This window comes from Thunnus maccoyii, chromosome 7 (assembly GCF_910596095.1).
Source record: "Thunnus maccoyii chromosome 7, fThuMac1.1, whole genome shotgun sequence".
Taxonomy (NCBI): domain Eukaryota; kingdom Metazoa; phylum Chordata; class Actinopteri; order Scombriformes; family Scombridae; genus Thunnus; species Thunnus maccoyii.
In genome coordinates this window covers 12,987,080-13,014,771 of record NC_056539.1, presented here as the reverse complement: position 1 = coordinate 13,014,771, position 27,692 = coordinate 12,987,080, and the positions used below count along the sequence as shown (strand labels likewise).

General features: G+C 43.1%; 1 protein-coding gene across 4 annotated transcripts; it reads right to left on the bottom strand.

The window, feature by feature from the left end:
- Positions 1–27,452, bottom strand: zgc:92140 (uncharacterized protein LOC447854 homolog). 4 transcript variants are annotated; one of them, XM_042415868.1, is made up of 7 exons: positions 26,994–27,452; positions 14,083–14,191; positions 13,790–13,919; positions 4,583–4,668; positions 3,005–3,072; positions 2,343–2,403; positions 1–550 (listed from the first exon to the last, which is right to left on the bottom strand). In XM_042415868.1, the coding sequence occupies exons 3-7, from the start codon at positions 13,878–13,880 to the stop codon at positions 506–508; spliced, it is 351 nt and encodes a 116-aa protein (XP_042271802.1). In that variant the 5' UTR covers positions 13,881–13,919; positions 14,083–14,191; positions 26,994–27,452; the 3' UTR covers positions 1–505. The 4 variants fall into 4 exon arrangements, with proteins under 4 accessions (XP_042271802.1, XP_042271803.1, XP_042271805.1 ...); XM_042415869.1 differs by having other exon boundaries at positions 14,126–14,191; XM_042415871.1 differs by lacking the exon at positions 26,994–27,452 and adding an exon at positions 18,127–18,250 and having other exon boundaries at positions 14,126–14,191.
- Positions 27,453–27,692: the final 240 nt, after the last annotated feature.

Genomic DNA, 27,692 nt, shown 5'->3' with positions numbered 1-27,692 from the left:
GCTGCCGTCCTGCTCGAGGAAATTACTCTGTCTGACCAGACTGTGGCAAGTCCTTCCCTCCGTTCATAACGATGTGTGCCCATCTGTCGTCACGTTCTCCTCCATCTCTCCCTCCTTTCATCTGTCTGTCCCTTCAACGCTCCGCCACCTCCATCTGTCCGCTCGGAGGGCCTGAAGGGCTGAGGCGCTAACAGAGGAGGGCTATAGTCTCTGAAGAAAGTGTTTTTTTTTTTTATCCCATTCTCTCTCCCTCGCTTTCTCTCATTTATACCTTTCACTCACTTTTTTTAAAATACTATCTTTGCCATATGTTCAAAAAATCACACACATGTTCATACCAACACATACAGTGTCCCGTCACATCAACGCCCCATTGGTAAAACATTGATTCAACTCTGTCTGTCTCTCATTCACACATAAGCACATACATATGCACACACGCACACACACACACACACACACTTTATGAGGCTCTCTGCGGGGATGAATTCTGGGGGCCTCTGTGCTATGTCCCATCTTCCTCCTCCTCCTCCGAACAGTAGTCTCGTCCCTGCAAAGAAGACACAGATAAGAGAGATTTGTGATAACCTGCAAAAGTGCATCTTCTCTTTATTTGTTCCAGTTAAGTATAGACACTAATAACCTGCTTAAACTGACGCTCTCTGAACTATCTGCATGCAGAAACCCCCCCCCCACACGCCTGTTACTCCAGTCACATTTAAACAAAACCTCCTCTATTTGCAGGTGCTCACATAGAAAATACTGGATGATGCAGTAAAGTGTCGGCAGGTGGGCTGTTATGTTGTTTTGTCTTCCATCAAGATGAGTATCTGACTTAACTGCTCCACTTCCTCTCCAGAGCTCATCTAACAGCTCGTCTAACTCCGTCTCTCTTCACATACGGCTTTAAAACACAGGCTGCCTCAGTAGTACAATGAAAATGAGTGGTGGAAAGTGCACTTAGACAAGAACGATGCCCGTATACTATTATGAGGTACTAAACTGCTGTATGTATGCTATACATAGCAACCACAATGTTTTCCTCTTATTAATTATACATTTTAATTTCCCACTGCATTTTTCCCGATGGCTTTAGTTACTGGTTATTTTGCAAATTAGAGCTGAATCAATGAATCAATCAGTCAATCCTTCCTAATTGTGATAGTAAACTGAATATATTCAGATTTTGGACTGTTAGTTGCCCAAACCAAGCGATTTGGAAGATGCTACATTGGGCTTTAGGAAATGTGGTTTTTCACTATTTCACTACTGATATTATATAGACCAAACAATTAATGGATTATTCAGGAAAGAAAGTGTCAGAAATAATTGTTAGTTCGAGCCCAACTGCAAATTAACATTTAAAAAATACAAGAGATCAATCAAAAGAGATGAGATTTAACTGCTCCACAGTTTGTTAAACAGTTAAAATTAGTTCCAACTCAATCAACTGCAACATTAAACTGCTGCTTACACAGTCATCTGGCATCATTCATTTTGGCCACTTGTTGCAACAAGCTGTAAACACAACACATTATCATATAAACAAACATGTTAACAGAGTTGCTTATGTACACCTCTGGCAGACATGGAACATTTATATCATCAACAACATTCAGTCTCCTTTAAGCTCCGGTTTTGTTCTCCACCAAGAAAAATATTTGTCTTCTCAGCTGCTGTTTGATGCTGCGATGCTTAAAAGCTCCGTATAGCTGAGAACTGCAGAATGTGTTGATAATTTTCTGTGCGTTCGTCAACATGAGTGACCAGTTTCACATTATATAAAATAAATACATCCATTTTTAATATATAAATATTGATTAGAGGCCATTTAAGTATATTTTACTGATAATATGTATATTTATTTAAGTACAATTTTGAATGCAAGACCTTTCTTTGTAACTGACGACTATGTGTACTTCAATAACCACTTCTCCCATCACTGCTGAACCACAGAGTTAACAAGTTAAACAGATCAGAAAGCAGCTCCCGAAGCTGAACCCAACCATTACTCATTGTTATTTCACTCTGCAGCTTAATATATAGTCAGAAACAACCAGTGGAGTGTCAGACAAAGAGTAGTAAGTACTCATCATCAGTGCAGCTATTACATGTTCCTCCCCCTCACACATGTGGAGCCGAGTGTTGAGCTTGGAAGCAGAATGACAGTGCAGACTAATGGATGCTGCTGCTGTTGTTGTTGTTGTTGCCATTGTACAGCCTGTCTCTTTAAATGTTAAGACCCAGCTGTTTCTTTAAACGCTCTGAGACCCATTTCCCTGACCAGCCCCCAAAACCCTGAAGACCATGCAAACACACAACGACACCCCCCCCCCTCTCACCTTCTCAATCTTCTCATCCAGCATCCTGAAAAATTCCTGCTGGCTCTCTGACGTGTGAATACTAGAAAAAAAAAAAAAGGGAGAGAGAGAGGGGGAAAGAGAGAGAGAGAGAGAGAACAGAAAAAAATGGAAAAGCGAGAAGGAGGGGGTGAGAGGAAGTTGGATGTTGGAGACGAGGAGGAGAAGGGAGGCAACAAATACATCATGAGAATTTTCCATTACACCCCCCCACACACAGCACAAATGCACACATAAGCACGCACACAATCCTCACTGCAGTCTGAGAACTCTCTGGGTTCGGAGGCTGTGAAGGAATCTAAATAATTATTTTATGAAAAGTATTAACCCAGTCTCTCATCCAAAAACTAAATAGTCTGCAGCAACCGGCAACCAGTATGGATATGTAAACAAACACACACACAGAGTATGAGGTTGGCCAGACACAAAACATCACTGACTTTACTCATCATAATATTAACATACTGATTTTAAGTTGTATCTTAATGGTTATTATGAAGTAACTTGTTTATTAAAGGGTTAGTTCAGCCAAATTACTTAACAGTATTGTGAAAGTGTGCAGCTGACCACGATATATATACAGATCATATTTTTTCTTTATCTATCAACATTTACAGTACAAAGACTGCCGCTAAAGCACTTACTTGGACTTAATGTTTGCCCCAGCGACCTCTTTCTGCTGTTTGCCCCTGTACTGCACATTACTTTTCTCCTGAAAGACACACAAACACGCAGGCATCGTTAGCTCTCGTTATCAGCCAATAAAACAGGTAAAAAACAAACATCTCATATCAGCAAACAGCCTCAGCACCGAAACCTGCATTATCAAATTGCCTTCCTCACCCATCTGGCACCACATGACATCCACGCAGACAGACATGGGGCGCAGATTTAACTGTATCTAGGTCTAATAAAACTGATGATGCTTGATGGCCTCACACAGTTGTTTTTTTTTTTTTTTTTGAGTGATTGTGAATATGCATACTGTACGACTACTAAAATACTGCAACCTGCACCTTTTACACCCAACCATCAACACTCACTGTGTGTGTGTGTGTGTGTGTGTGTGTGTGTGTGTGGGTGAGAATTCCTCTCTGAGAGGAAATATCTACAGTAATGACAAGTGTGAAGAGACAAATACTGGTCTGACCACATGTAGTGACTGTAGGTTGCTTGGTTGTGTAAAAATGTGGTTCGGGTCCTCAAATAACCTACATTTTCAAAACAGTAAGTGAGTATGACAACATTTGAAAAAAGGAAGTGCGTGCGTTTGTTTAACTCAGGAGATATCAGGAGAACGCTCATGTGGCGATGAAAAGTCACCTCACGCCTCGACCGTTTCGTTATCATCTTATTTACAACTGATGTACCAACAAATCTGCTGACACCTTTCTGCGTGAAGCTTTCATCTGAGCATAAGTCATCTGAGCAACATTTTATCTGACGTCTTCATAAAAATCTCTGCTGCTGCTGCTGCTGCTACACAGTGAGTTTCTGAGGATAAGAGGTGCTTCCCCTCTGGGTTACTGTGATATGGTGGCTGGGTTTTGAGCTACAGTAATATAAATCAGTAGCTGTGGGACATTGCTTCTGTTTTTTAATCAGGATTTATAGTTACACTAGTTATTGTTTCACTGCTTGCCAGGACGCCAGGCAGGCTGACCTGATTTACTGAACAAGCAAACAGCAAACAGGCTCAGGCATTTAGTGTGTTGATAAGGATGCAAATCGGTATATTTTTGAGTGTAAATGTGCCCGAATCTTTTAATTATTTACATTTTTTTTTGCAAGAGGGATCGGACAGTCGAGGTTATTTGACTTCACCGATGTGTCGAACAGTAAGGAGGTTTTTGCAGGACAGAGTCAAACCGAGCGAGCCATCGGCCTCCACATTCCACACACGCCAGCATGTTGTTTCTACCTGCGTGTGAGGCACCACTGTGTGTGCGTTTCTGCACACGCGTTAGAGACAACGAGTGTGTATGTGCAGAATGGGAAGGCTGACAGAGCTGCCTTTGGACACATATACACACACACACACACACACACACACACACACACACACACACACACACACACACACACACACACACACGAGCCTGTTCGCTTGAGCTGATGAACTGTCAAGAAAAGGTCTGTGTGCAGATGATGAGCTGTCAGTTGATGGGTTGGTGTGTGTTTGTTTATGTGTGTGTGTGTGTGTGTGTGTGTGTGTGTCTCACCAGGTTCTCCTGGTTGCGCGCATTCACCCGGTTTTCATCCCCTCTCATGTACTTCACCTCCTCCACTCCCTTCATCTTGTATTCATCTGAGGAGAGAGAGAGAGAGCGAGGTTTAGAGAGACAGCGACATGATTAAAAGGAGGGAGGGAGAGGCAGGAGGGAAAAGAAACAACACGCATTTATCAGGCGTCTCTCAGAGAAGAAACACTGACCAGATTCCCTTCATTCATCTTGGTCAATATAATCTGAAAGGTCAGGATAATTGAAGCATGTCATTTCACTGCATCATATTTAACATACCAATGACTGTTCCATTGATTCACATTGCAAAGGCTCCAAGGTAATCTGATAACTAAGACCTGACTCAGTGTTTTATGAAGTGGACATGACAGCTGAGGTCTAAGTGGGAGGACACAAAGTCATCTCCGGTACGTTTTAGCTGCAACAACTGGAAAACAGAGAGACAGCGAGAGCGAGAGGAGAATATACACATGTCGCGTGTACGTGGAGTGAGAGAGGAGACACGATGGGACAAAGGAAAAGAGGGAACAGATAAGAGGGAGCAAGCCGGAGGGGATTAAAGATCAGTTGAACAGCTTCTAGTCTACATGGACAGCTTAGACAGTTAAGACAGTTAAGACAAGCTCAGTGGCAGCGAGAGTGGTGACACTTCAACAAGACTGCATGGCACCACCGCCACCGCCGCCACCACACCCCGCGCTGAGCGACCTCAGTCACTGCTAAAGATAGAAATAAAAGGTTCTGCAATAGACTTAAGTTATTGAATTGCTGAAATCATGAATTTTTCATTAGTCCAAGTTTAATTATTATGCAATTATAAATACAGTAAATACGTCTGATTCTCATATAATTCAACTAAGAATAGCTACAATGACCGATGTCATATTAGAAATGGTTCAACTAATCAATCCACAGAAGTGCAGAGTCTCTAACTGGTCTTACTCAAAATAATTAGAACAAACAAATCAGAAGCAAGCTGGTACAAGACATTAAATATCATGCATTACTTTCGAGATATATCACAATTAATTTAATTGTGACTTTTTATTGCATATACTGTAGATTTTAGGGCTGCAACTAACCATTATTTTCATTATCGATTGATCTGTCGATTGTTTTCTTGATTCATCGATTAGTTGTTTGGTGTATAAAATGTCCTCAAATGGTGAAAAATGCAGATCAGTGTTTCCCAAAGTGATGTCCTCGAATGTCTTCAGTCAAATATCCAAAAGATATTCAGTTTATTATCGTAGAAGACTAAATAAACCAGAAATTATTCACGTTTGAGACGCTGGAATCAGAGTGTTTGGATGTTTTTTCTTTAAAAAAAATGATGAGATCCATTGTCAAAACAGTTGGTGATTAATTTTCTGTTGATGGCTCTAATAGATTTGAGATCACATCATCCCATTCACATAAAAACACTTGTATTATAATTCAACTGAGCTGCAATGATTAACTGATCATCTGAAAATTAAATCGGCAACTATTTTGATTTCAAAAAACAAAATATTTTCTGATTTGATATTTTGAGATAATCGTTTGGGTCAATTTTCAAGCAATGTGTCCTCTGAGACATTGTGAATGCAAATTTTTCACTATTTTTACTAAATAATAAGGAGAATAACCAGTTTGATCGATAATGAAAATAATCATTAGTTGCAGGTCTATAATTTAATGTTAATAAATCATTACAACATTCATTTTATGATACAGTATAAACACAACATGCTCTACCGACGTCTCCTCAACACTGCGTTTGCCCTCCAGGTTGAAATGTGCAGGATGTTAGCTGTGTTGCATTTAGCTTTACGACTAATGACTCGTTTTGTGATTTCATTGTTACAGTCCATTATTTCTACAAATAACCAATTAATCATTTAGTGAATAAAACGGTAGAAAACACTGTTCGCAATTTTCCAGATTCCAAGGTGACGTTTTTAAATTGCTTGTTTTGACTGACCAAAAGTCCAAAACTAAAAGATACTCAACTTATAATCATATAAAAACATAAAAAAGCAGCACATATTCATAACTTATAAGTTTTCCATCTCCTAATCAATGAATCTATTAACACTGTGTTAGAAATCACAACATCATTTACTATTCCTTACATAATACACAAACATTAGTTCACTCTATAGTGAGCAAAAATGTACATTTCTGATAAATCGTCACCATTTTGCACCATCATTATTGCATCATCATCATTTCACATCTATCAAATGTGATTACAAAGTGCAAATATAGTTCAAACACTCAAATAAAAACGGGGGAAAGTAAATATAGTGCATCAGAATATACAGATATGATATATATAGAAGATAAGGAGTCATTTTAGACACAACCTAATTCTTTCAAAGCCGGAAGAAGAACCCCTCCAGGAACTTCTACCAAGGTATCACAATAAAACTAGCGGTGATGTAAAATGATATGATGTCTAAAAGCTCAACATGCAGCAGCTTTTATGTAAGACTGAACCCCACCTAACCTTGAGCAGAACAATACAATCACACCCGCATTTCTGCTGACTACCTGGTTGTTGGACATTTGACTGATAAAGCACCCGTGAAGCGATACACACACACACACACACACACACACACACACACACACGCCCACCTCGGCCTTATCTGCTGCACACTTTGTATTTTGCCCTCGCTCTTATCAGCAGCCTGTCTGTCTGTACCCAGCTGAAGGGTTCACTCCTCCCTCTGGGGCTCACAATCCACCTAGCACCTGGATCACCTGTGTGTGTGTGGTGTGTGTGTGTGTGTGTGTGTGTGTTTGTGATCACCTGCGTTTTCTACATCTCACACGTGCGTCACCGTAGAGCCAAACATGGGCTTCACTTGTCAGACGAACGCTGCCGATTTGAAATGACTTGGACGAGAGAGAGAGAGAGAGAGAGAGAGAGAGAGAGAGAGAGAGAGAGAGAGAGAGAGAGAGAGAGAGAGAGCGAGAGAGAGAGAGAGAGAGCTGGCAGAGATTAAGAGAAACAGAAGGAGAGACGAGAGAAACAAATGCTGACTACTTTTCTGCTGTTTGTCTCAGGAATGTAAACGAGTCGGAGCAAAGCAGCTCCTGTCTGAACATGCCGACCCACACACACACACACACACACACACACGGTTTTATAACACTACACAGGCTCATCGAGGTAAGATCTGCTCTATAAACATGCAGCACACACAGTGCCGGAGCAGGAAGCAAAATTAAGAGCCATTTCCGCTGCCCCTGCATATTACATGGGCAATCCACATAAATTTCAAGCTATGTGATCTGTACCATGAGGTGGGTGCAGATGAATAGGAGGGGGTAACATTAGCTGCTGCTGCTGCTGCTGCTGTGGGCTGCGTAAAAGAAATCTGAATGGACATTTTAAAGCAGCAACTGGGAAAAATGTCATTGTATAATTTGAGTGAGCTTCAGTCTGACTGAGCTTCATGTGACGGGTATAGATAGATCAAAGTGACCCAGCTTACACCAATCAAGACTCATCACATCATGGACTTTGCTTCAATTTAGATAGGATCCAAAACTGGTCATGGTGTGTGCATGTGTGTGTACGTGTGTGTGTGTCATTGTCATGAGAAATGACAAGGGTGTTTCGTCACGCCGACGCCGGGCTCGCTTTGAGAGAGAGAGGGAGGGCGACCGTCTGAGAGAGAGAGAAAGATGAAAGGGAAGAACTATTTTGAGAAGCCGTGATTTTTGTGATGTGGACATCTTTCTCATCTCTGATTAGAGGCCGCAGCGCTGCGCTGACCTTAAAGTAATGACAGTGACTACAAGTCTGTGTGTGTGTGTGTGTGTGCACGTTTCTATTTCAGATAACGCTGTGTCTTTGAATCAGCACGTTTATCAGTTTATGCAACTGCAGTGTACATATGAGTGTGAGTCATTTAAATAGCCTTTTTGTGTGTGTGTGTGTGTGTGTGTGTGTGTGTGTGTGTGTGTGTGTGTGTGTGTGTGTGTGTGTGTGTCCCGTGGCTATGTCACTCTGTCCTTCCTGCTGTTTGTCCTCCCTCTCGGCCAGTCTGGCTCCAGGCCATCACCAGCCTAGCCATGACATTTACACCTGAACACAAAGTCTCCCTCCAACACACACACACACACACCCAATGACTAACCACAACTAATAACAACCAGTTAAGAAAGAAACGTATAAATAAATCTCTTGCCTGTTGCTGACTGAGCTGTAATGATGAAAACCGACTGACCTGAAAAGACATTTTGAATTGTTTTCATTTTTTTCAGTCTGTTGCTGTGATGCAAATTTCGAGCCATCACTGGAATGTAACTATTAAAATTGCTGCTGACCTCTGCGAGTTTCTCATCACCCGCTGAAAAGCAACCACCACAATCAACTGAAAGAAAAACCAGACTCACCGACGATCAGACCTTTTCTGTTACTGTAGGCCCGCTATATTTAAAATGATACATGACATATAAACAAACATCAGCCTCCAATTATAAGCAGCAAGAGTCATCTCATTAGCTTGACGTGGCAGAAATCAGTGAATTATCTTGTGATGTGTGACAGATCCTGGAAAAGTTTCTTAGAAATATCTAAGACAGAGACAAACCCTTCTCTACTATGAAGACTGACCTCTGCTCTGTGATGGCGACAAGGCCGTGGATTGATGATGTTAGCATGGATTGGCTGCACTACCTATTGATTTCATGTGTTGACCTCAGATGCATTCGATAAGCCCCGGTTGTCACACGGACGTGGCGGTGATCTTTTCGATGAACTTCACTGTGCTGACACATTTCAGAGAGGTCTCTCGCTCCTCAGTGCCGCGTAAATCACGAACCAAACTCGCAAAACAAAAATAATGAGGACAGTCGGATTAAGTGTTTCACCTGTGTATGTAAAGAGGGAAAACATCTCCTATTAGGCCAGTAAACAGAAACAGATACATGAGGCATGTTGGATTCAGAGCATCACGCACCAGTTCAAGTCAAGTATGTATATGTAGGTCTATGTGCATGCATGTTGTGTTGTTATTTACATTTAAAGGATGCATGCATATTTATGTATTTCTTTTCAAAATCACATTATACAAGTGGTTTCTGAATCTATTTAAATTCACTGAGCATGAAAGCTATTTTCCATGGACGCCATGTTTCCGCAGTCACACCTGGAAGCTGCCCAGCGCGACCACAGTCTGATCTTTTAACCACCGAGAGCCTTCTACCACCTCAGCAGTGGTAATAAGGGAGGGGCAAATGTTGCCGTTTCACTTCCTGCGTCCGCATTTATCCCTCCAGTCGCAGGGAACTGAACCGCCGGCCTTCAGGTCACCAGTCTGCGCCTCTATTTTTGTGCGCTGTCCTGTCCGCATACTGTAAACAGAAGCCGTATTTGTTGTGAGTCTGGTGTGTCATTTATGTTTCCAGTTCCTCGAGGAACGAGAGAGAATTCCCTGAAAACTGGGGACACATTGAAGCTGATTCAACTGTGTATGTGATACTATTTCCCAAAAAACTGGGCGCACGTTCAGCTGTGTGATGAAGACAGTATGATTGAAGTGACGGCATTTCTTTGAATCACTAATAAACCAAAGAAAAACTTAAACAACATTCCTGTTATTGTCTCTACATCTGTGTCATGTTTCCATACACACACACACACTACCACAACTTGTCAGAGGGTAACATCAGATCAAGTCTGTTGGTAGGACAGATCCTTAAAAACCGCTCAGCTGCTCCGCCGCCTCAAAACAACACAACGGCTAACACAAACAGTGAAATCTGCACGCCGCCGTGTTGTGTAGACATGTTAGGGTGCCGTGTCTGCTTGCATATACTCATGTGCTACCACGTAACGCTATCTCTACCCCGATCTCCTCCGACTGTGATTATTGCAGACATCAATAGCATGATGTTGTGGAGAGTGTTGCTATTTTCCCTCGTCGTCCTTCAGTGTTTGTGTAATGGAGCTCAGCCTTTTCCGGTTATTGTGTGCGAGAGCGAGGAGGGTGGTGGTGGTGGTGGTGGGGGTGGGGGGGTTTAGGGTTAGTGGCCGGAGTCTGGCAGAGCGGGCAGCCAGAATATCTGGGACAAACACACACACACACACACACACACACACACACACACTCACTCAGGCACGCATACAAATGCACACAAGGACAGACTGACTGGCAGACAATCTGTTGGAGGCGGATCAAGAAGGGCTCACTGTCTGACTGAATACATTGATACACAAATACATACATAAGCACGCACGCTGACACACACACACACATACACAGTCTACTGGGGGTATATTTATGTATGTGTGCGAGCTGAGAGGCCGTAACCGACCGAATCTTTTCTGCCTCGATCATGAGAAGTACACCGGATGCAGTGAGCCAGTTTGACTGGGGTTAGAAAGGGCGCTGACTTAAGTGGGAAAGAATGAACGCACAGTATGTGGTGCAATACAGTAGAGAGGAGCTAGAAGTGCAGAGGAAACAAAGATAAGAGTAGATGAAGATAAGAAAAATCAGGACTGGGATAACTCTAATCCATGCTATCCAGGTCAGCGGTCACTTCTGTCTTCCACCTCTGCACATACACACACACATACACACACACACTGGCTGACACGCTCAAACAGTAGTCTAGGTCCACACTGGATTCCCCTTTAACCAACTGCCAGAGAGAGAGAGAGTGAGAGAGAGAGAGAGGGATAGCATGGGAGGAAGAGGGAGGAAGGAGGTGAAAGGACACAAGGTTCTGACCTAATGTTGTGCCAGAGATGAGAGGAAAAGAGCTGGAGAGAAGAAACACTGGGAGATGAAGGCAGGAAGAGAGGGAGGAGGGGACGGGAGGGGTGTGGAGGGTGGAGGGGTGGGGGGGGGGCAGGGACCCAAAATAGAGAGACAGAGAGAAAGAGTAAGGGAGTACGAGGCCTTGAGCGGGGGAAGGAAAGAGGCGATCTAAACGAGTCAGAGAAGTTGAGTAGAGAGAGAGAGAGAGAGAGAGAAAAAAAGAGAAGAGCAGCAGTGTCAACACACAGCGTCATTCTCCCTTCCTCTCTCTCTCTCTCAAGGAACTCGCTCCACTCCTCCCGTCACTCTCTCGTCTCCTTCCTCGTTCTGTTGCTCCTTAAAAGACGAGGAGGGGAAACAAGACGTGAGAGCGGAGCGATCAGAGGGAGGGGAGAGACGGGGGGCGAAGGGGGGACGTGTCGGAGAGAGAATAGAAGGGACGAGAAAGAGCAGCGAGTCAAGAGCGAGGTCAGAGAGAGAGAGAGAGAGAGAGGCTGAACAGGAGGGAGGGAGAGAAAAGGGTCAGAGAGAGAGAGAGAGAGAGAGAGAGAGACCTCCTGTGGATCGTCATCTGCCACCGCCATCCGCCCCGCGTGCAGTTATACCAGAGTGTTGCTCCTAATTCTTAATCGCTGTTAATCCCTCAACCACCCATCAGCGCTCTCATCATTTCTCTGGCTCTCACTCTCATTTCAGTCCCTCATTGCACAACCGTCCGCCAGCTATAATTGAAGCCGGGGCCGCGGCTAACGATCACATTCATTACGATTCATTGATTATCAGTTCATTGATTAATTATTTAGTCTATAAGATTACATCACATTCATTTGACAGATGGTTTTGTCCAAAGCAACTTACTTTTTTTTTTTCTCCACTTCATAGGGAGTAACTGGGGATTGTCAAGGACGCTTTGACATATAAACAGGAGGAGCCGGGAAACAAACAACCAACCCTATGTTTAATGGAGGAGCCGGCTGTACTACCTGAGCTACAGCTGCATAAAATGTCAGAAAACTGTGAAAAATCAACAATTTCCTATCAAAGATCTAATGTAAAAACAAACAAAACAAAAGATGTAAAACAGAGAAAGCAGCAAATTCATCATGGGATCATAGGAGCTGCAACCAGAGAGTGTTGATAAAGGACTTAAATAATTAATAAGACATCAAAAGTGTTGATGATGAAGTGTCTGTCAGCTGACTAATCCAGCAGTTTTTAAGCTTATTGTCTTGTGACCTTTTAAAGCAAAGCAACATCTACAGAGGTAGGATAGATTTTTTTTAATACTGTGCCTTTTAAAAGAAAGCAACAGTGTAGAGAAACAGCACAACAGATTATAACTGGAGTAGCTTTTAGAGTTTCCAGTGTTTCACAATGACAAAAGCAAGTAATTATATCTCGTTACTCATCTCACAACTCCTCCGGATTTATCTTGTGACCCCTTAGAGGGTCCCGACCCCCAGGTTGGGAACCACTGGACTCAATTAACAGGGCGTCTGCAGCCTTCATCAAGTTAAATGTGAGACTTTTTACGACCTAACATACCAGCCGTTATGAAAGCATGATGGAAAGCGGTAGGGACAATTTGGCCTTGAATTATTTATTATTATATTATTATCACATTTTTTTCAGTGCGTCCCAGCAGTGTGTAACAATAACTCCTGATGGTAGAATTAATTAAATTAACATGACCTGGATAAGCGGCGGAAAAGGGATAGATGGATTAATCAGTGAAAATGGATTCATTCGTTTAAGTTTTAGCTCAAATCTTGACTCGTCCGCTGCGAGTGGATGAGCTTCCCAGCTGCTCTAGCTAGCAGGAGTGACGGTGTTTCTGCCGCAGGACCGACAGTGCTGACTGAAACGCCACAAAAAAAAAGGATAAAACAGCTTCCTGCAGCACAATCCACTGTCACGCCGGTCTCACTTGTAGTTTATAGGTATTTATTAGTTTAATTTGAGACATTTTAATACCGTCTCAACTGTTTTCTTGTCTCCCTCTTCTTCTTTCTCTCTCTAGTCTCACCTTTTCTTTCCATTCCTCTCAGCTTCTCTCTCTCTCCACTTCCCAAAGACTAAAATATAAAGAACTTAAAGGACAAACAACACCTGAGCGAGCACAGATTTAACACTGCGGCCTCCTTAACTGGATACTTCCTCTCTCTCTTCCGTGTACTGTCAACACGGATGACTCCAATAAAATTGCAGTGTTGACAGTTATTGTCTGAAATGGAGAACTTAACACTCTGCCAGAGGACTATGAGCTATAATGAAGAGAATATATTGTGAGGGCAGACAGGGCAATGGGTCTACGCTGAGCAATTAACTGAGTGAAATGGAGCTGTGAAGCTTTTATTGACATCCTTGTGTGTGTGTGTGTGTGTGTGTGTGTGTGTGTGTGTGTGTGTGTGTGCAAACTGACCGGTGAAGAGGTCTCCATTGCTGTAGGCCTTGCCGCGTCCCTCCTCATCGTTGGGCACGGCCGACACCTGCTTGGCCGAGGTGCAGCCCATGGCCTCACACTCTGAAGCCTCTCCTCATCGCACTCTCACCTGGGCAAGAAAAGAGAGAAGACTTTTTTATATATATATATATATACACACAACAAACATAACAAAATGAACACTGCTGTTGTGGTTTTACAGCATACTGTGCAGATATCACTTCTCAGAAGCACTGCGCTGTTTGTTTAGTTATGGTAAGTGTCAAACAGACCGGTTCCATCGATGTGAAAATGCTTTGCACGGTGTTTTCTCACAGCAGCTTTTGAGATTCGCTTCTCCTTCAAAGAGGACACTGAGGACTGCTGATCTGTTCAACGTATCTGTTCAAAATGTACAAACACAACAGAGCGGGGTCTTAAATGTTATACAGCCTTTCCTAGAAATATAAATATAGCAACATTTTGGCCCTCCTGTGTATGGCGGGAAACATAAAACTCATTACTTCTTTCCACTTCACAGACTGTATCTCACACCAGGTGTCCAGAGCCATAAATGTAACAAAAAGAGTAACAAAGAGCGCATTTATATGAAAATTTTTACAGGTGATTACACCCTCAAGTGTTTCTTTTAAACATAATCACTATCATTACGTGTGGAGAGCAGGAGCAGCAGGGTGGCCCCGGTGGATGAATAGATAAGATGACCTAGTTTGAAACACGGCTGTCATTTATGATTCATTTTCATTATATTGTATCAGACATTTGATTCATATATTTCATTACATTAAGCTATTGATTATGTTTTTTATGTCAAAACATAAGGAAACAAAATCGCAAAACAAAATATTGATTACTGAGAGAAAGACATGAATAAAATTGTTGATCCTCTCAGTCGACGAATCGTTTCAACGTTACTTTAAACCTCGTCTACATCTGCTCTGTTGAAGTATCCTTAAACCGATCGGCTATCTCTTCACGTTAGAACGGAGCAGAATAAACTCAACACTTTGTTATTATTCAGAAAAAGAGGGAAGTGAGACCCTCCCACCCGGCAGGGCAGCTGACGCCAAGCTGTGAGCATTAACTGTCAGTCAATCACATGCACTGTCAAGGGGGGAGGCCTCGCACACTGTCAGACACATTACACTATAGATAGTCTCCATGTCACTCACACACGCCATATGCTGTCATTGACAGAGCCCGTCTGACTGCTGCCAGTTATGAAAATGGACACACACACGCACACACACACACAAACACACACACACACACACACACACAGAGAAGCAGGCAATGATTACCCATCACGGAAATGTAATCTTCAGTGCCGGTAACATAAATGAGAGTAGGAGGAGGCGTCAGATGAAGAAGAGTGGAGAGGCTTTTTTGGAGAGCGTAGAAGAGCTGTAGAAGACAGAAAAGACAAAGAAAGGGAGGGAAGTAGGTGGGCTGAGATGATGTGAGGTGGGGGGTGGGGAGGGGGGAGCAGGGGTGAAGGAGAGGATGGAAAATAGGTGGGATAGAAAGAGGCCAGAGAGAGAGACGAGCACAGAACTTCAAAAGAGCCCCAACCGCCCTTCCTCCCTCCGTCAGTGATCCTCGGAGCGTTTGAAGTTGACAGGAGGACAGTGTTTACTCCTGTGTTTAGGCTGCGGCCGACCAGCCTCCATCTAGCTGGACGCAACACAAAGCGGCAGGTGGACAGGGTGCAGGGAGTTTATAATGTGTGTCTCTGTGTCTCTGTGTCTGGGTACAGTAAGATTGACTGTATGGATGGTTGTGACTGTACTGTATGTTGTTGGCTTATTGCTGTAGTTTTGGCCATCACTCCTAATTGGTAATAATAAGATGGCACTCACCAGGTTACTGCTGAGGTTTGGGAACGTACTCGCATACGAAAGGAAAAGGAACATGAGCAGTCAGGTCATCATACGGGTTTTAAACAAACCCGGAGGTTTGCAATGAGGGATTATAACAAACAACTTTCAGTTTCATTTCTTTCTAAAGTGGTTTAGATAATCTTGCTACACTGTTGGCTTGTTTACGACTTGTCTGACTGTCTTACAGCTTGTTCCCGGACCCACCTTTCCTTGTCGGACTTTGTTTTAGGGCTATCACCACTCCAAGATCTCCTGTCGCTGTTGGTTTTTATCCAAAATTGAAACTACTATTTTAACAAGTGCAAAGATGTAATACTTGAATAGGGCTGCAACTATGGATTATTGTCATCAGCAGATAATTTTTTCAATTCATTATTCTGGTTATTAAATGTGAGAAAATAGTGAGAAATGCCTTATATGATCAACAGTCCAAAATCCACAGATGTACAGTTTACATGTCTGACAAAGAAGTTTCCAATTCTCACATTTGAGAAGCTGTATAATAGACGTATAATAAATAACCAGCGATTATTCGATTTATGACTTTAATAAACTGTTCTTTCTCACTGATTTATTGCCCTATCAATAAACTAGGCAGCTGTTGTTCTCTTTGCTAACGAAAATTGGAGGAAAAATAACAAGCCGTGCTGAAAGGATAATCATGACACGTCGCTATCTGAGAAGTAATGTGTGGAAGCCGTCTGGATTCAACACCATAGAGGGAGAAATTGTGAATGAACGTGAGGCTCTTCGCTGCCCTTTTAACACGCCGCTGCCTTACAGTAACGTTACCATGACGACAGATCTAAAGTCACCTGTTAGCTTATCACTCGACTGCATAATTCCCATTTGCTCGTTGTTTGAAAAAGCGGCAGCGCTGTGATGAGTACAATGTTAATACCCAAGGAACCGGTGACCAGAACTATAGAAGACTCAGGTTTGGATGAATTATCCTTTAATGCTGCTTTGAAAGTGTGTGAATGTGTGTGTGTGTGTGTGTGTGTTCAGTACAGGATAAAGGAATTTGTATATAAATCTCTTTCTCAGCTCTCCTGGTAAAATGACGGTAATCTCTGGAGCCTGAGCAGAGCTTACACATGAATTTCTCAAAGGGCCTCCAGGTGAGAGGTGGCTTTACCTAGAGGGGGGGGAGGGAGGAAGAGATCAAACACACACACACACACACACACACACACACACACACACACACACACACACACACCTCACGAACACATGTACAGAGACATGCACAACTGGGAGATCTCAAAGCGGCCTCAGACACGTCGTCGCAGAGAGACACTGGCGGCAAAGTTTCAAAAATAATCTCATCCGGCATAATCCGCCTCCTGACAGCGTCGTTTAAATGAGGATTCAGCAGCCAACAGGATGAGGTGTGTACCTGGAAACACTGCCGCAGGGACGCGTGTTACCTGCCAGAGAACACGGCGAAGCGGGGAAAGTAAAACCAGAGAGAGCTACTGTACAGAGGAAAAGAAAAAGCAAAGACAGCAAGAAAGAGAGAGAGAGAGAGAGAGAACAAATAAAAGGGAAGGAACAGTTGAGTCTCTCTTAACTCTGGGTTATTAGTGCAGAGCTGAAGTGAATATTAGATTAGCAAAGCACAGAAACTCCCCCCCGTCTGAAACCACCAAAGTAACCGTATTGAGAAATGTGAGCAGCCTTGATGGATTTCAAATTTCAAAGGGTCTCCAGTGTCTGGGCAGCATCTGTGTGAAGGGCTTTGATTTGTGTGTACTGAAACATCAAATTGTGAGAAGGAGCGGGCTAAAAATAGTCCTAGCGGTCCCAGAGCTATTGTTGTGTGCAGGGATAATACTAGGCTGTATGAATCTGTAAGCCAAGCTGCTATTACATGGGTTACACATATGAGCCACAGCTAGTAGGGCCAACCATTACGCAGCCAAATACATTTATAAATAAATAACAGTGAGGTCTGTAATAAAGCAGTAGACACGGGGTTCGTTTGGTGACTATGATTAGTTCATTAATTATTAATTAAAGAATTAGTTGTGTCGAACAAACACAAAAACCCATCGCTGGGAGTCTTTTTTTTTGGAGCGGTGCTCGATTGTGGAGTCGACTGACGAGAGACTGACTGTTGCGTTTGGCAACAGGGCATTTGAGAGCAGGAAATAAGAAAAAAAAACAAACTTCTGCTGCACAAAATCATGCTTATTTTTTTTTATTTTTGTCAAATCTTGGCCTTGGTTTCTTGTCCAATCCTCCCTGTGTAGATACTGCTTCCCGTTAAAGGGTTTACAAGCAAAAAAAAAACCCAAAAACTAAAGGATCAGGATATCTCAGTGTCTGCCGCTCTTTTGCATCCTCTTACAAGCTTTTGCATGTGTTTCACCGTACAAATGAGATCAGTGCGTACACTTTGGCATCTGCAGCTGGAATCAAAAAAAAACACACCAGGCCTGAGCTGTATCCGACGAGCTGCTCGGTGCCACATGCGAGACCACAGCGGGGCGTTGCTCAGTGTTGATTTAACCCACAGGACAGCTGGACTGTGCTCCTCTGACTTCGCCTACTGCTGCTGTAAGAGTGTGTCAATGGGACAAATTTATACCGGCAAGTCAGCTAAGATCCTCACACCATCCGTCTCCTTCTGCTTCACACATATACACACACACACACACACACTCACACACACACACAAGCTGAGCCAACTTGATCTGATAAACATCCAATGTCTGAAGGGGATAAGGGTGCTTAATACTAACTGGCACACAAACACTCCAGGATGCATGCGATTCACTCCAGATGCTTATCATTCATTGTGGGAATACTTGCCAAAGCAAAGTAGTAGCCTAATTTAGAGATAAAAATAATGTTATGATGTCAGCTCGCAGCTCTTGCGTCATTTCTAGCTGAACTTGAGCCAGATTTGCCAAAGAGCCTCACGTCGATGTTTCACCCTCCGAGCGATCTTAAATATGTCAACACAATAATATATTTATATACACGCTAAGGCTAAAAGGTATCCTTAACACATGGCAAATAACAAAGCCCTTAATATGTATACAATTTGGCAAACACACAGGCTTACCCCGTGTCTGCATACCTGGAGGTGGGACGTGACCTACTCTCGGTTGTGTGAATAAGCCTCCTTTACAAGTCAGTTTGTCAAAGGAGGAACTCGAAAAAAGGGACCGTGGAGGGAGATGTGAGCGTACATGCTTGCATAAACACACACCGCGCACACAGGCCGAGCAGTGTGTGCAGTCGGCGCTGCTAAGGTTTCTCAAACACCGGGGCTGTGCCAGAGGCAGAGCAGGCGACCACAGAAGCCTGAAAAACTGGCTGAGCAAAAGCGAAAGAGAGGAGAAGAATACTAGAAGGACGTTTCACAAGGCGAGGAACAGGTTATTTTTTTCTGTATGGGTTTGATTCCCTGTCTGGGTTTCTCAGTTCCCATCGTAAAGCTACTGTAAACGGGAGTGCCTGACTGTGATTCAGCTTCCTGGAAAGAAAAGAGATTTGAAAGCCAGGGAGGGGAAGTGATGACTTCAGCTGCGGTCAAAAGCTGCAGGGAGACTCAGAGCTGCAGGGCAGGTCTTTTCAATGAACCCACCTGTGACAGCGCAGAGATTCACACTTCGTCGTGATGCGCTGCTTAGTGCTGAGCAATGCTCTGCTGGTCTAATGCTGCTCTGTATTAAATTGAAGTGAAGTAGAGCTGGTCAGCGAATTGCCAAATGATAGTGGTACAGTGGCAGAGTTTGACCAAATCTACAGAATCTTCTGTAAGCCAAATAGGATTGATTATGGAGTTTACCCAAAGAAACTCATCTCATGATCAATTTAGTTAATGTAATAAACAATAGTCACACACAATAAATATATATGGCCTTTGCTGTTTGAAATAGTGCCTATGCTCTTTTCACCTTGAGATCAATATTTGGTTTCATAAAACTAGTTTTTATGATGTTAGTCCACTTTTAAAGTGAGGTGGCCCGCCTCTGCTATAAAATATTACAGCAAACCTAGAATAGGGTTGAGAAATATGATTATACGTATCACAGCAGGAGCAAGATAGATATTTCACTAAATCACACTATATACAGTATTGTGCAGGCACTCTAGTTTGTTGTTTAGGGTCTGACTCATAATGTAATACTATCAAGAAGGCGTCTAATCGGTCCCAAATTTATTCTGCAGCATAACAACGACCCCCCAAACATCTCCAGTGACAAGAACAAGGAGTCCACTAACAGACGTACAGCTCCCACAGAGCCCCGATCTCAACATCATGGAGTCAGTCTGGGATCACATGAAGAGACATAAACAACTGAGACGCCTAAATCCACACAAGAACTGTGTCAACTTCTCCGAGATGCAGGAACAAACTACCTGCTGACTGCCAAGTGCAGCACAAGTGTACCGAGAAGAATTGTTTAAAGGCGAGGTGTAGTCACATCAAATATTGATTTAATATCGGTTTCTTCCATTTACTCCACTTTGTATGAAGTTAACTGATAAATGAAGACTATACATGGCATTATTTTTAAAAGCATCTTCACATTAGTGCTTGAAACATATGCGCAGGACTGTATATCAGTATTTTCCTATGAAATTCCATTGACCATGTTTGTGATTGTATTCATTGGTTTTATGCTTATATTTTGTACATTATCTAAGATTCTTACCTTGGAATGAGTGAAACGTTAGAGCGAGCAAATATATCAAGATATTATACATTTTCTAGAAAACGAATTGAGAAACAATTCAATTTAATGCCACTTTATTGATCCCTGTAAGTGACAGTTTATGGATAAAACCACCAGACATTTTGACTTGTCATGGTAGGAAAAGCACAGGTGTTACTAATCACATTAAATGATTGCTCAGCTCTCTCTCGAGTGTCCCGGTAACCATGACAGTGTGACAGTGAGGCAGTGCGCACAGCATCAGGACCCTGAAACTGAAGCAGCTAAATGGAATTCAGCCAAAGGCCTACCAGTGACCCGGAGATATTAAAGTGATAGCAACCACAGCATAAACTGAACGGCGAGATCGATGACAGCTGACAAATATATATTGTCTCGCAGCATATATTTTCATATTGCTCAACCGTAACACAGCAGCAGATACTTCCCCGCTGATGGCTAACCTAACAAATGTAACGCTACGTTTGCTCTTACAGTAAATGCGAAAATCTAAAACGGCATACCTGAAGCAACTTCACGACACAGCGGTGGAGAATCGCTGCTGTGTGCTGCAGTGTGTCGAGCGTGTCTTTGCCTCTCTCTCTCTTTCTGTGACAGAGCAGAGTTTCAGCACCACTCCTGGGCCAACGCGCCATAATATTTACTCTAGCCAGGCAGCAAATGCTGCACCTCTCCTCTTGTCCCAGTTTAAGCACTCCATCAGTCTGACAAGCTTGGGAAGCCGTGCCAACGCACACAGGCGGGGGGGGGTGGGGGACAGTAAAGGTTTCTCTCCTGAGTGGTTGTGGTGTTGCTTAAAGTCTATGTCTCCATTGTCTGTGTCACCGCCTGCTGTTATGTGAGAGGGGGGGCTCGTTCCTCTTTCCTCACTGTTGTAAAGGAGGGAACGGGGGAGAGGAGGTAGACACAGGAGCTCCACTGTTCTGTTGGCCTTGTGACTGACAAATGAGAGACATATTACACATAGCTATGACGTGCTGGTCAAGACAGTCAAATTGTTACATACATATACTTTGGCAGAAGGCCTCTGTTTTTACTCCAGGACCATAAAAACCAGTTGAGTCGAAATATAGACCATTTCCTTCCACTACTGTAGTCTGATTCACATCTGGCCTAATGTTCTTATAGAGCTACATGTATATTGGGCAACAACTTAATGCAGGTATACCCAAAACAAACCACAAAGGATTGATCTACCAAATACAGACTGGGATAAAGGATAAAATATCTCCTCTGAGGCCCATTAAAGGCTGGAGTTTGTACACCTCAGCTCTCAAGAGCGAGACAGATTCAAAGAGCAAAAGCAAGCGGTCGTGCTCATTTTATTCCCTTGCAATACTCCTCTGTTCAGCCAGTTTCCAGTTGTGAGGTAAAAGCAGGTCAGAGTCTGAGGTGATTGGTGGGTGAGGAGAAGGATCAAAAGGGTGGAAAAGTGAGTAAGAAATGCTTTAGCAATATCGTGACTTCCTCCTGCACAGACATGAAAGACTCAAACGCCTCAGAGGGAGAATACAGTCACAGCATCAGGTGGGTCATTGATTCTAGCTTTCGGGTAATAGTGGTAAAATTTGTACACGTTTGACTCTTCTACCCACCAATTTGCAAAGTGCCTTGACTAACCTTTGATGTAAGACCCTGTTCTATTCTTAAGATGTGTTTAACAGGAGGGGTTTTTGGTTTTAGCAGCCACTGTGGTTTGAAGAAAATGATTCATTTTTTTTTGTCATGGCTGCAATTCTTTCAAAGTTAAATGATCTGCTTGTAATTGCTAATGGTGAACCTACAAATGTGTGTGTGCAGCATCCTTGTTGTTTTTCCCCTCATTGCGTTGATGTATTCAAGTTTAGTACGCGCGCGCTCACTCGCTCATCACATTCACATTCACGAACAGACAGTCGCACATGGCTGACAGATCGTTGCTTCTCCAACACAGCAGCCACACAAGGTCAAACATGTTTATGTTTTCTCTTCCAAATCCATCTGAATTGCTAACATACCAGCCCACAAACCGGCAAAATAAAAGAATACCAGCATTAATATTCATTTGAAATTACCAGAGCTGAAAAAAAAAACAAAAATATATCTATGTGTAATTGGCGAGCACGCCGCAGGATAATTGGCAAAGCCATTTCGGATGTGTGTGTGCGTCTGCATGTGTGAATGAGACACATTGAAATGTTTGCTTGTTGTTCACCAACAACAGGCTGCAGATGAGCCTGTGTTTCATGTCTCAACATGGCTGGTGCGATCACCACAATGTTATTCTTTCAGATGCAAACCAGCGCTTTTCCTCGTCTATTATCCCGCACTGTGGTACTCGGGCTACAGCGAGGATGCCTTTCATTCGATGGGCCCTTCAACAGTTTTTAATCAAATGTCTAAGAGACTAATGATGGCCAACATGAGGTTATTATGCTTCACAGTTAGCTGATAGTAGCTCTGCTGGGAAATGGTTGAAACCTTTATCAGAATACTAATAAGGATATTTTCCACTACTGATATATTTGTGATTTCTTATAATATGGCAAATGTATGGGTTTTTCCCACGAAATGGTTTTGTGGAGGTGGTAAGCCACAGAAGTCTTGACACATCTCATTTCATAATAAGTTTAGTTAGTATTTGACAGCCTAAGAAATAGTCACATTCATTCAACGTGTGGCATTTATGGTGTGACGGCACCTCTGATCTTTTTTTATTAAGATTCATGTTTTATTTCATAAAGGTTTTATTATGTTGGTGTTGGAGGTGGTTGAGGTGAAGTAATGCACCTGTCTGCATTACAAGAGACCAAACTCAACACAAAGTGATTCGTTTTTAAATGATAGTTTGGCCAAATTTCATTCATTTGGTACATTAGAAATTTGAAGTAGGGCTGCAACTGACGATTATTTTCATTATCGATTATTCTGTCTATTATCTTGTCGTTTGAATGATTAATCCTTTGGACTATAAAATGTCAGAAAATAGTGAAAAATGCTCATCACAATTTCCAAGGGTCACCATGGTGACGGTTTCAAATTGCTTGTTTTCTACAACCAACAGTCTACAACATGAAAATGTTTAGTTTTATAGAATGAACAGCAAAGAAAAGTAGCAAATTTGCAGTTTCTGATTGAAAAAAAAAAGACTTAAAACTGATTAATTGATTATCACAATGGTTGCTGATTAATTTTCCGCTGATCGACTAATCAATTAGTTGTTTTGGCTCTAATTTGAAAAACAATGACTAAGGCTGAAAAAAGTAGTTGATTACTTTATTAGCTATTTTTATGAACAGTTCATCATTTCAGTCATTTTAAAGAAAAAAAAGTGCAAGTTGTGCACATTTACAGGTTCTAGCTTCTCAAAATCTGAGGATTTGATGCTTTTATTTTCTAAAAAACTATTTGAATATCCGCCTCAGGTTGTGGGCCTCTTCATTATTTTCTGACTTCTCTCTAACTGACAAATTAATCAGCTTTGTTTCATCACAATATGACTCCTCTGAAAGTTGATGAATAATAATACTAAATTGGATGATCCACATTCATCGCTGTAATTTCTGTTCTGTCTGTTCATATCAGTGTTGACGCATCGAGCAGCATAAAGACTAGTTATGTTTAATTTCTCTTGCAATGTCGTATCATAAAAAGCAACTAGTGTTACACATAAAACATCTAAATAACATGTAAAGTAATAAGCTTCTGTATTGCTTGTGCACAATATCAGAAGAATTAAAGGACATGAGAGTCAGTAATGTAGTGGAAAGTAACTACATCACTGACCAAACACTGTACCTGATCCAAGATAATTACTATATTTGAGGTTATTTTCCATTCCCCTAGCTTCATATTAAATGTATGGGGCTTTTACTGAAGGCTGAACACTGTTTGTTTTCTAACATCAATCTATCTGTGGAGTTATAATTATCAAGGGACGGTGATCCTATCAGAGACCATCTTATCTGCGGTGGAGAGATCTCGGAAACAGATTCATTCTGTCTGATGGGAAAAAACTATGGAAAGATTCACCCAGCACTTCAGAGTGAACATAGGAGTGAGAATAAGAGATAAGGGGGTGGTGGTGGTGGTGGTGGTGGTGGTGGGGGGGGGGGGGGGGGGGGGGGACTGACAAGCTCAACCAGTACTGGACTCTCCTTTTCCCATCCAAACTGGACTCTGAACACAAAGTGCACTGTAAACACAGTCAGGGACACAGTTAGATGTTGCTTTATCATGTGTCAGACACAAGCAAACAAAGCATGCATGTGGAGTAAAGGCTGCACAGCCAACCCCTGCTGACTCAAAAGGGCAGCAGTAAAGAGGCAGACTAATGGCAGAAACATCCCACAATCCACTGATCTGCACGTCAGCTGCAATGCAGACACACACATACACAAACACACGTGCGCGAACCAGACGACAAAGCAGATGATAATGACACAAATGCAGTTTTTTCAGGGTTTCGTGCTGCAACGTTTGCTGCTGTAAGCTTTGATTATTCAGTCAGGTAGAGAAACCGATCGGCCAGCGAGCCGGTCAGTCAAACTGACAGACACACAGGACGCAGAGGGAGATCGTGTTGTGCTGGCCTAGTGCTTTGTGCACTGCAATATAGACTACCTCATCACACCTGACAGCAGGAGCACTGCCACGGAGAGAGCACAAACTGGAAGTAAAGAGACAGCCACGGGAACTCCTTCCCACACCCACACGTACACACACAGACACTGACAGACAGAGAAGACACCCTGGTAACCATGGAAACGCTCCACCTACTCTCACGGTGACATCACAGGTGTTGCATCATGACCTGAACAGAGCCCCAAACAATCACCTGAACTTCTGGTAATCAGCTCAAGGTGAAGAGGCCACGGGTGGACAGGCTGGACGGGGTTGGGAGGGGCGGGGGGGGGGGGGGGGGGGAGGCGCGGGTGATGATGATGGTGATGATGATTGAGGGGGATTTGAGAAAGAAAGAGAAAGAGGAGGACTAAGAATAGAATTCCGCCTCAGAGAAAGAGACGGAGAGGAAAAGAAAGGAGTGAGGAGGAGTGAGACTCAGTCTCTTCTGATAACCACCGGAACCAAAAGCCATATGTGAGCAATGGCTCATAAGCACGTACACACACACACACACACACACACACGTACAAGTACACACACACAACGCTCTGTGATAAGCAAGCGAGGGAGGGGCAGGAGAGAGAAAAGCAGATGGAGGCACATAGATGAAGACGGACAGATAAATCAAGACTAAAGTAGGGAGGGGGACATGCAACATCCACTCACAGGATTGCTAACCTATATACTGTAGTCCTGATGTAAGCTGCGGGTGACAGGGTGCTAGGCGCCGCAACCTCCGGCCACACCAACCTACTTTCACACCGGGGCAGCCATCAAATGGATATAATGGTGATGTAATGGTTAATCACACACGGAAATCTACAGTGGCTAGTGGACTTATGGCACACTTAAACGCAGCAGCCAGGAAGGCATTTGGAAACTTACTGAGCCCCTTTAGGGGATGTGATGTTTCTAATAATGTCTGAGGAAGTGGGGAAGGATACATTTGAAATAGACTCCGGCTAACTTTTCCCAAATGAGCTGCAAATGAGCCTATATATCAAATCTAATTCCGGCCGCTGTGACTTTTCCCAATATTATCTAGAAGCTCCTGCCTTCCCTCTGAGGCAGACACATTGCTACAGTAATGCAGTAATGAGCTGTCTTCAGTGGTGTCTAACCAAACAGATGGGAATGTTTTTCTCCTATCATATCAGACTAACATGTGAGCTGTGAGGCAAGCACATCAGCAGGAGCAGCAGGAGCTCCCCCCCTGACCCGGGCCACAGAGCTCTGTGTCCTGGTGCTGTGCTGTCCTGTCCTGTCCTGTCCTGGGGCTGCAGCTCGGCTCAACAGCTGTGTCCAGCTGCGCTACAGGGAGACACTGGGCGCTTTGTTCCCCACAGGGGGAGGCAGAGTTGTGGGCAGAGGGAGTTGCAAACGGTCTCCCCGTGTGTGTGCGTGTGTGTGTGTGTACACATAGTTTCATTTCCACAAAAGGTTAACGGCATGTAGCCTCAGCCAGCCCCAGGTCTCATCTTCCCTCTGTTGTTGAGTGTTTCTCCAAAAAAAACCAAACGGCCTTCCAGCAGCAGCAGCAGCAGCAGCAGCAGCAGCAGGCAGAGAGGGAGCAGCGGGACAGGGTGGCACAGCCAACCAGGATGTGTGGAAAATTTGAAAATGCGCTGAGCCAACGCTGTCCAAGCCCCGAGCGAACACACTCACACACTCAAAAAAAGAAAAAACCAGAAACGTATACCATCTCCTTCGAGTCCTCTTGTGTTTTATCAGCCAGTAAAAGCTGAGATAAACCCGAGTTTAATCGCGTTGCAGGGGAGAAACCTCTCTCCCCCCCTCTCCAAGACATCAAAACATCGACAGACTGATGCGAAGCCCAGTGTGCAGGAAGGAGAGCGCCGGGTAATCACGGTACACTCAGGAAGCAACAACAAAAGAGAGGAGTAAAAGAGAGACAGAAAGCACGAGCAGGGACGTGGTTTTCTCTCTGAAGGGTAAACGACACCTCTGGGAGACGATTAACGAGCGATACACGCTGGTACTTACTCAGATGAACCGGTTCCGCTCGGTCCACTGGAGGTTAGCCGGTCGGTCTTCCGGCTGCGTCGGGCGGGATCTGCGCTATGGAGACAGGAGAGCTCAGAGCCTGGAGGACTGAACGTAAACTGTGGCTTGCGTCATTTCACCAGGATGCCACTATTGCGCGCAGCAATGCAGCCATCTTGCTGAGGAGTGCCCCAGCAACTCACCAATCACTGCCGGACCCGAGCTGCTTCCTTATTGTGGTTCCAGAAATGAAAGTGATCCCCCTCGTGAGCTGCTAGTACTGTATTTATCACTTTAACATGCAGTGGAAGATTTTAAAGGTCATGCGTTTACAATCATGTTTTCGTATTTTCCCTTCATGGAAATATGTGTTTGGAGATCAACTTTAATGTAGTAGTGGGAAGTAAATAAGTACAAGTATTGTGCAAGTATCCATGGTACTTTACTACACTATATTTCAGAGACAAATATTGCACTTTTTCACTTTGCTATATTCATCAATAGTGAGAAGTGAGTAAAATTTTACATAGAAAAAATATGATGTATTATTAAAGATTGAGCTACCAAACAACACATTAAGTGGTTATAATTACTCCATGTAAAGCTGTTTTAATGAATCAATAATAATAATCCAATATTATGGTATCTACAGTACTATAAAACTATGATAGTAGTGCCCAACAAGTACTTTTACATATA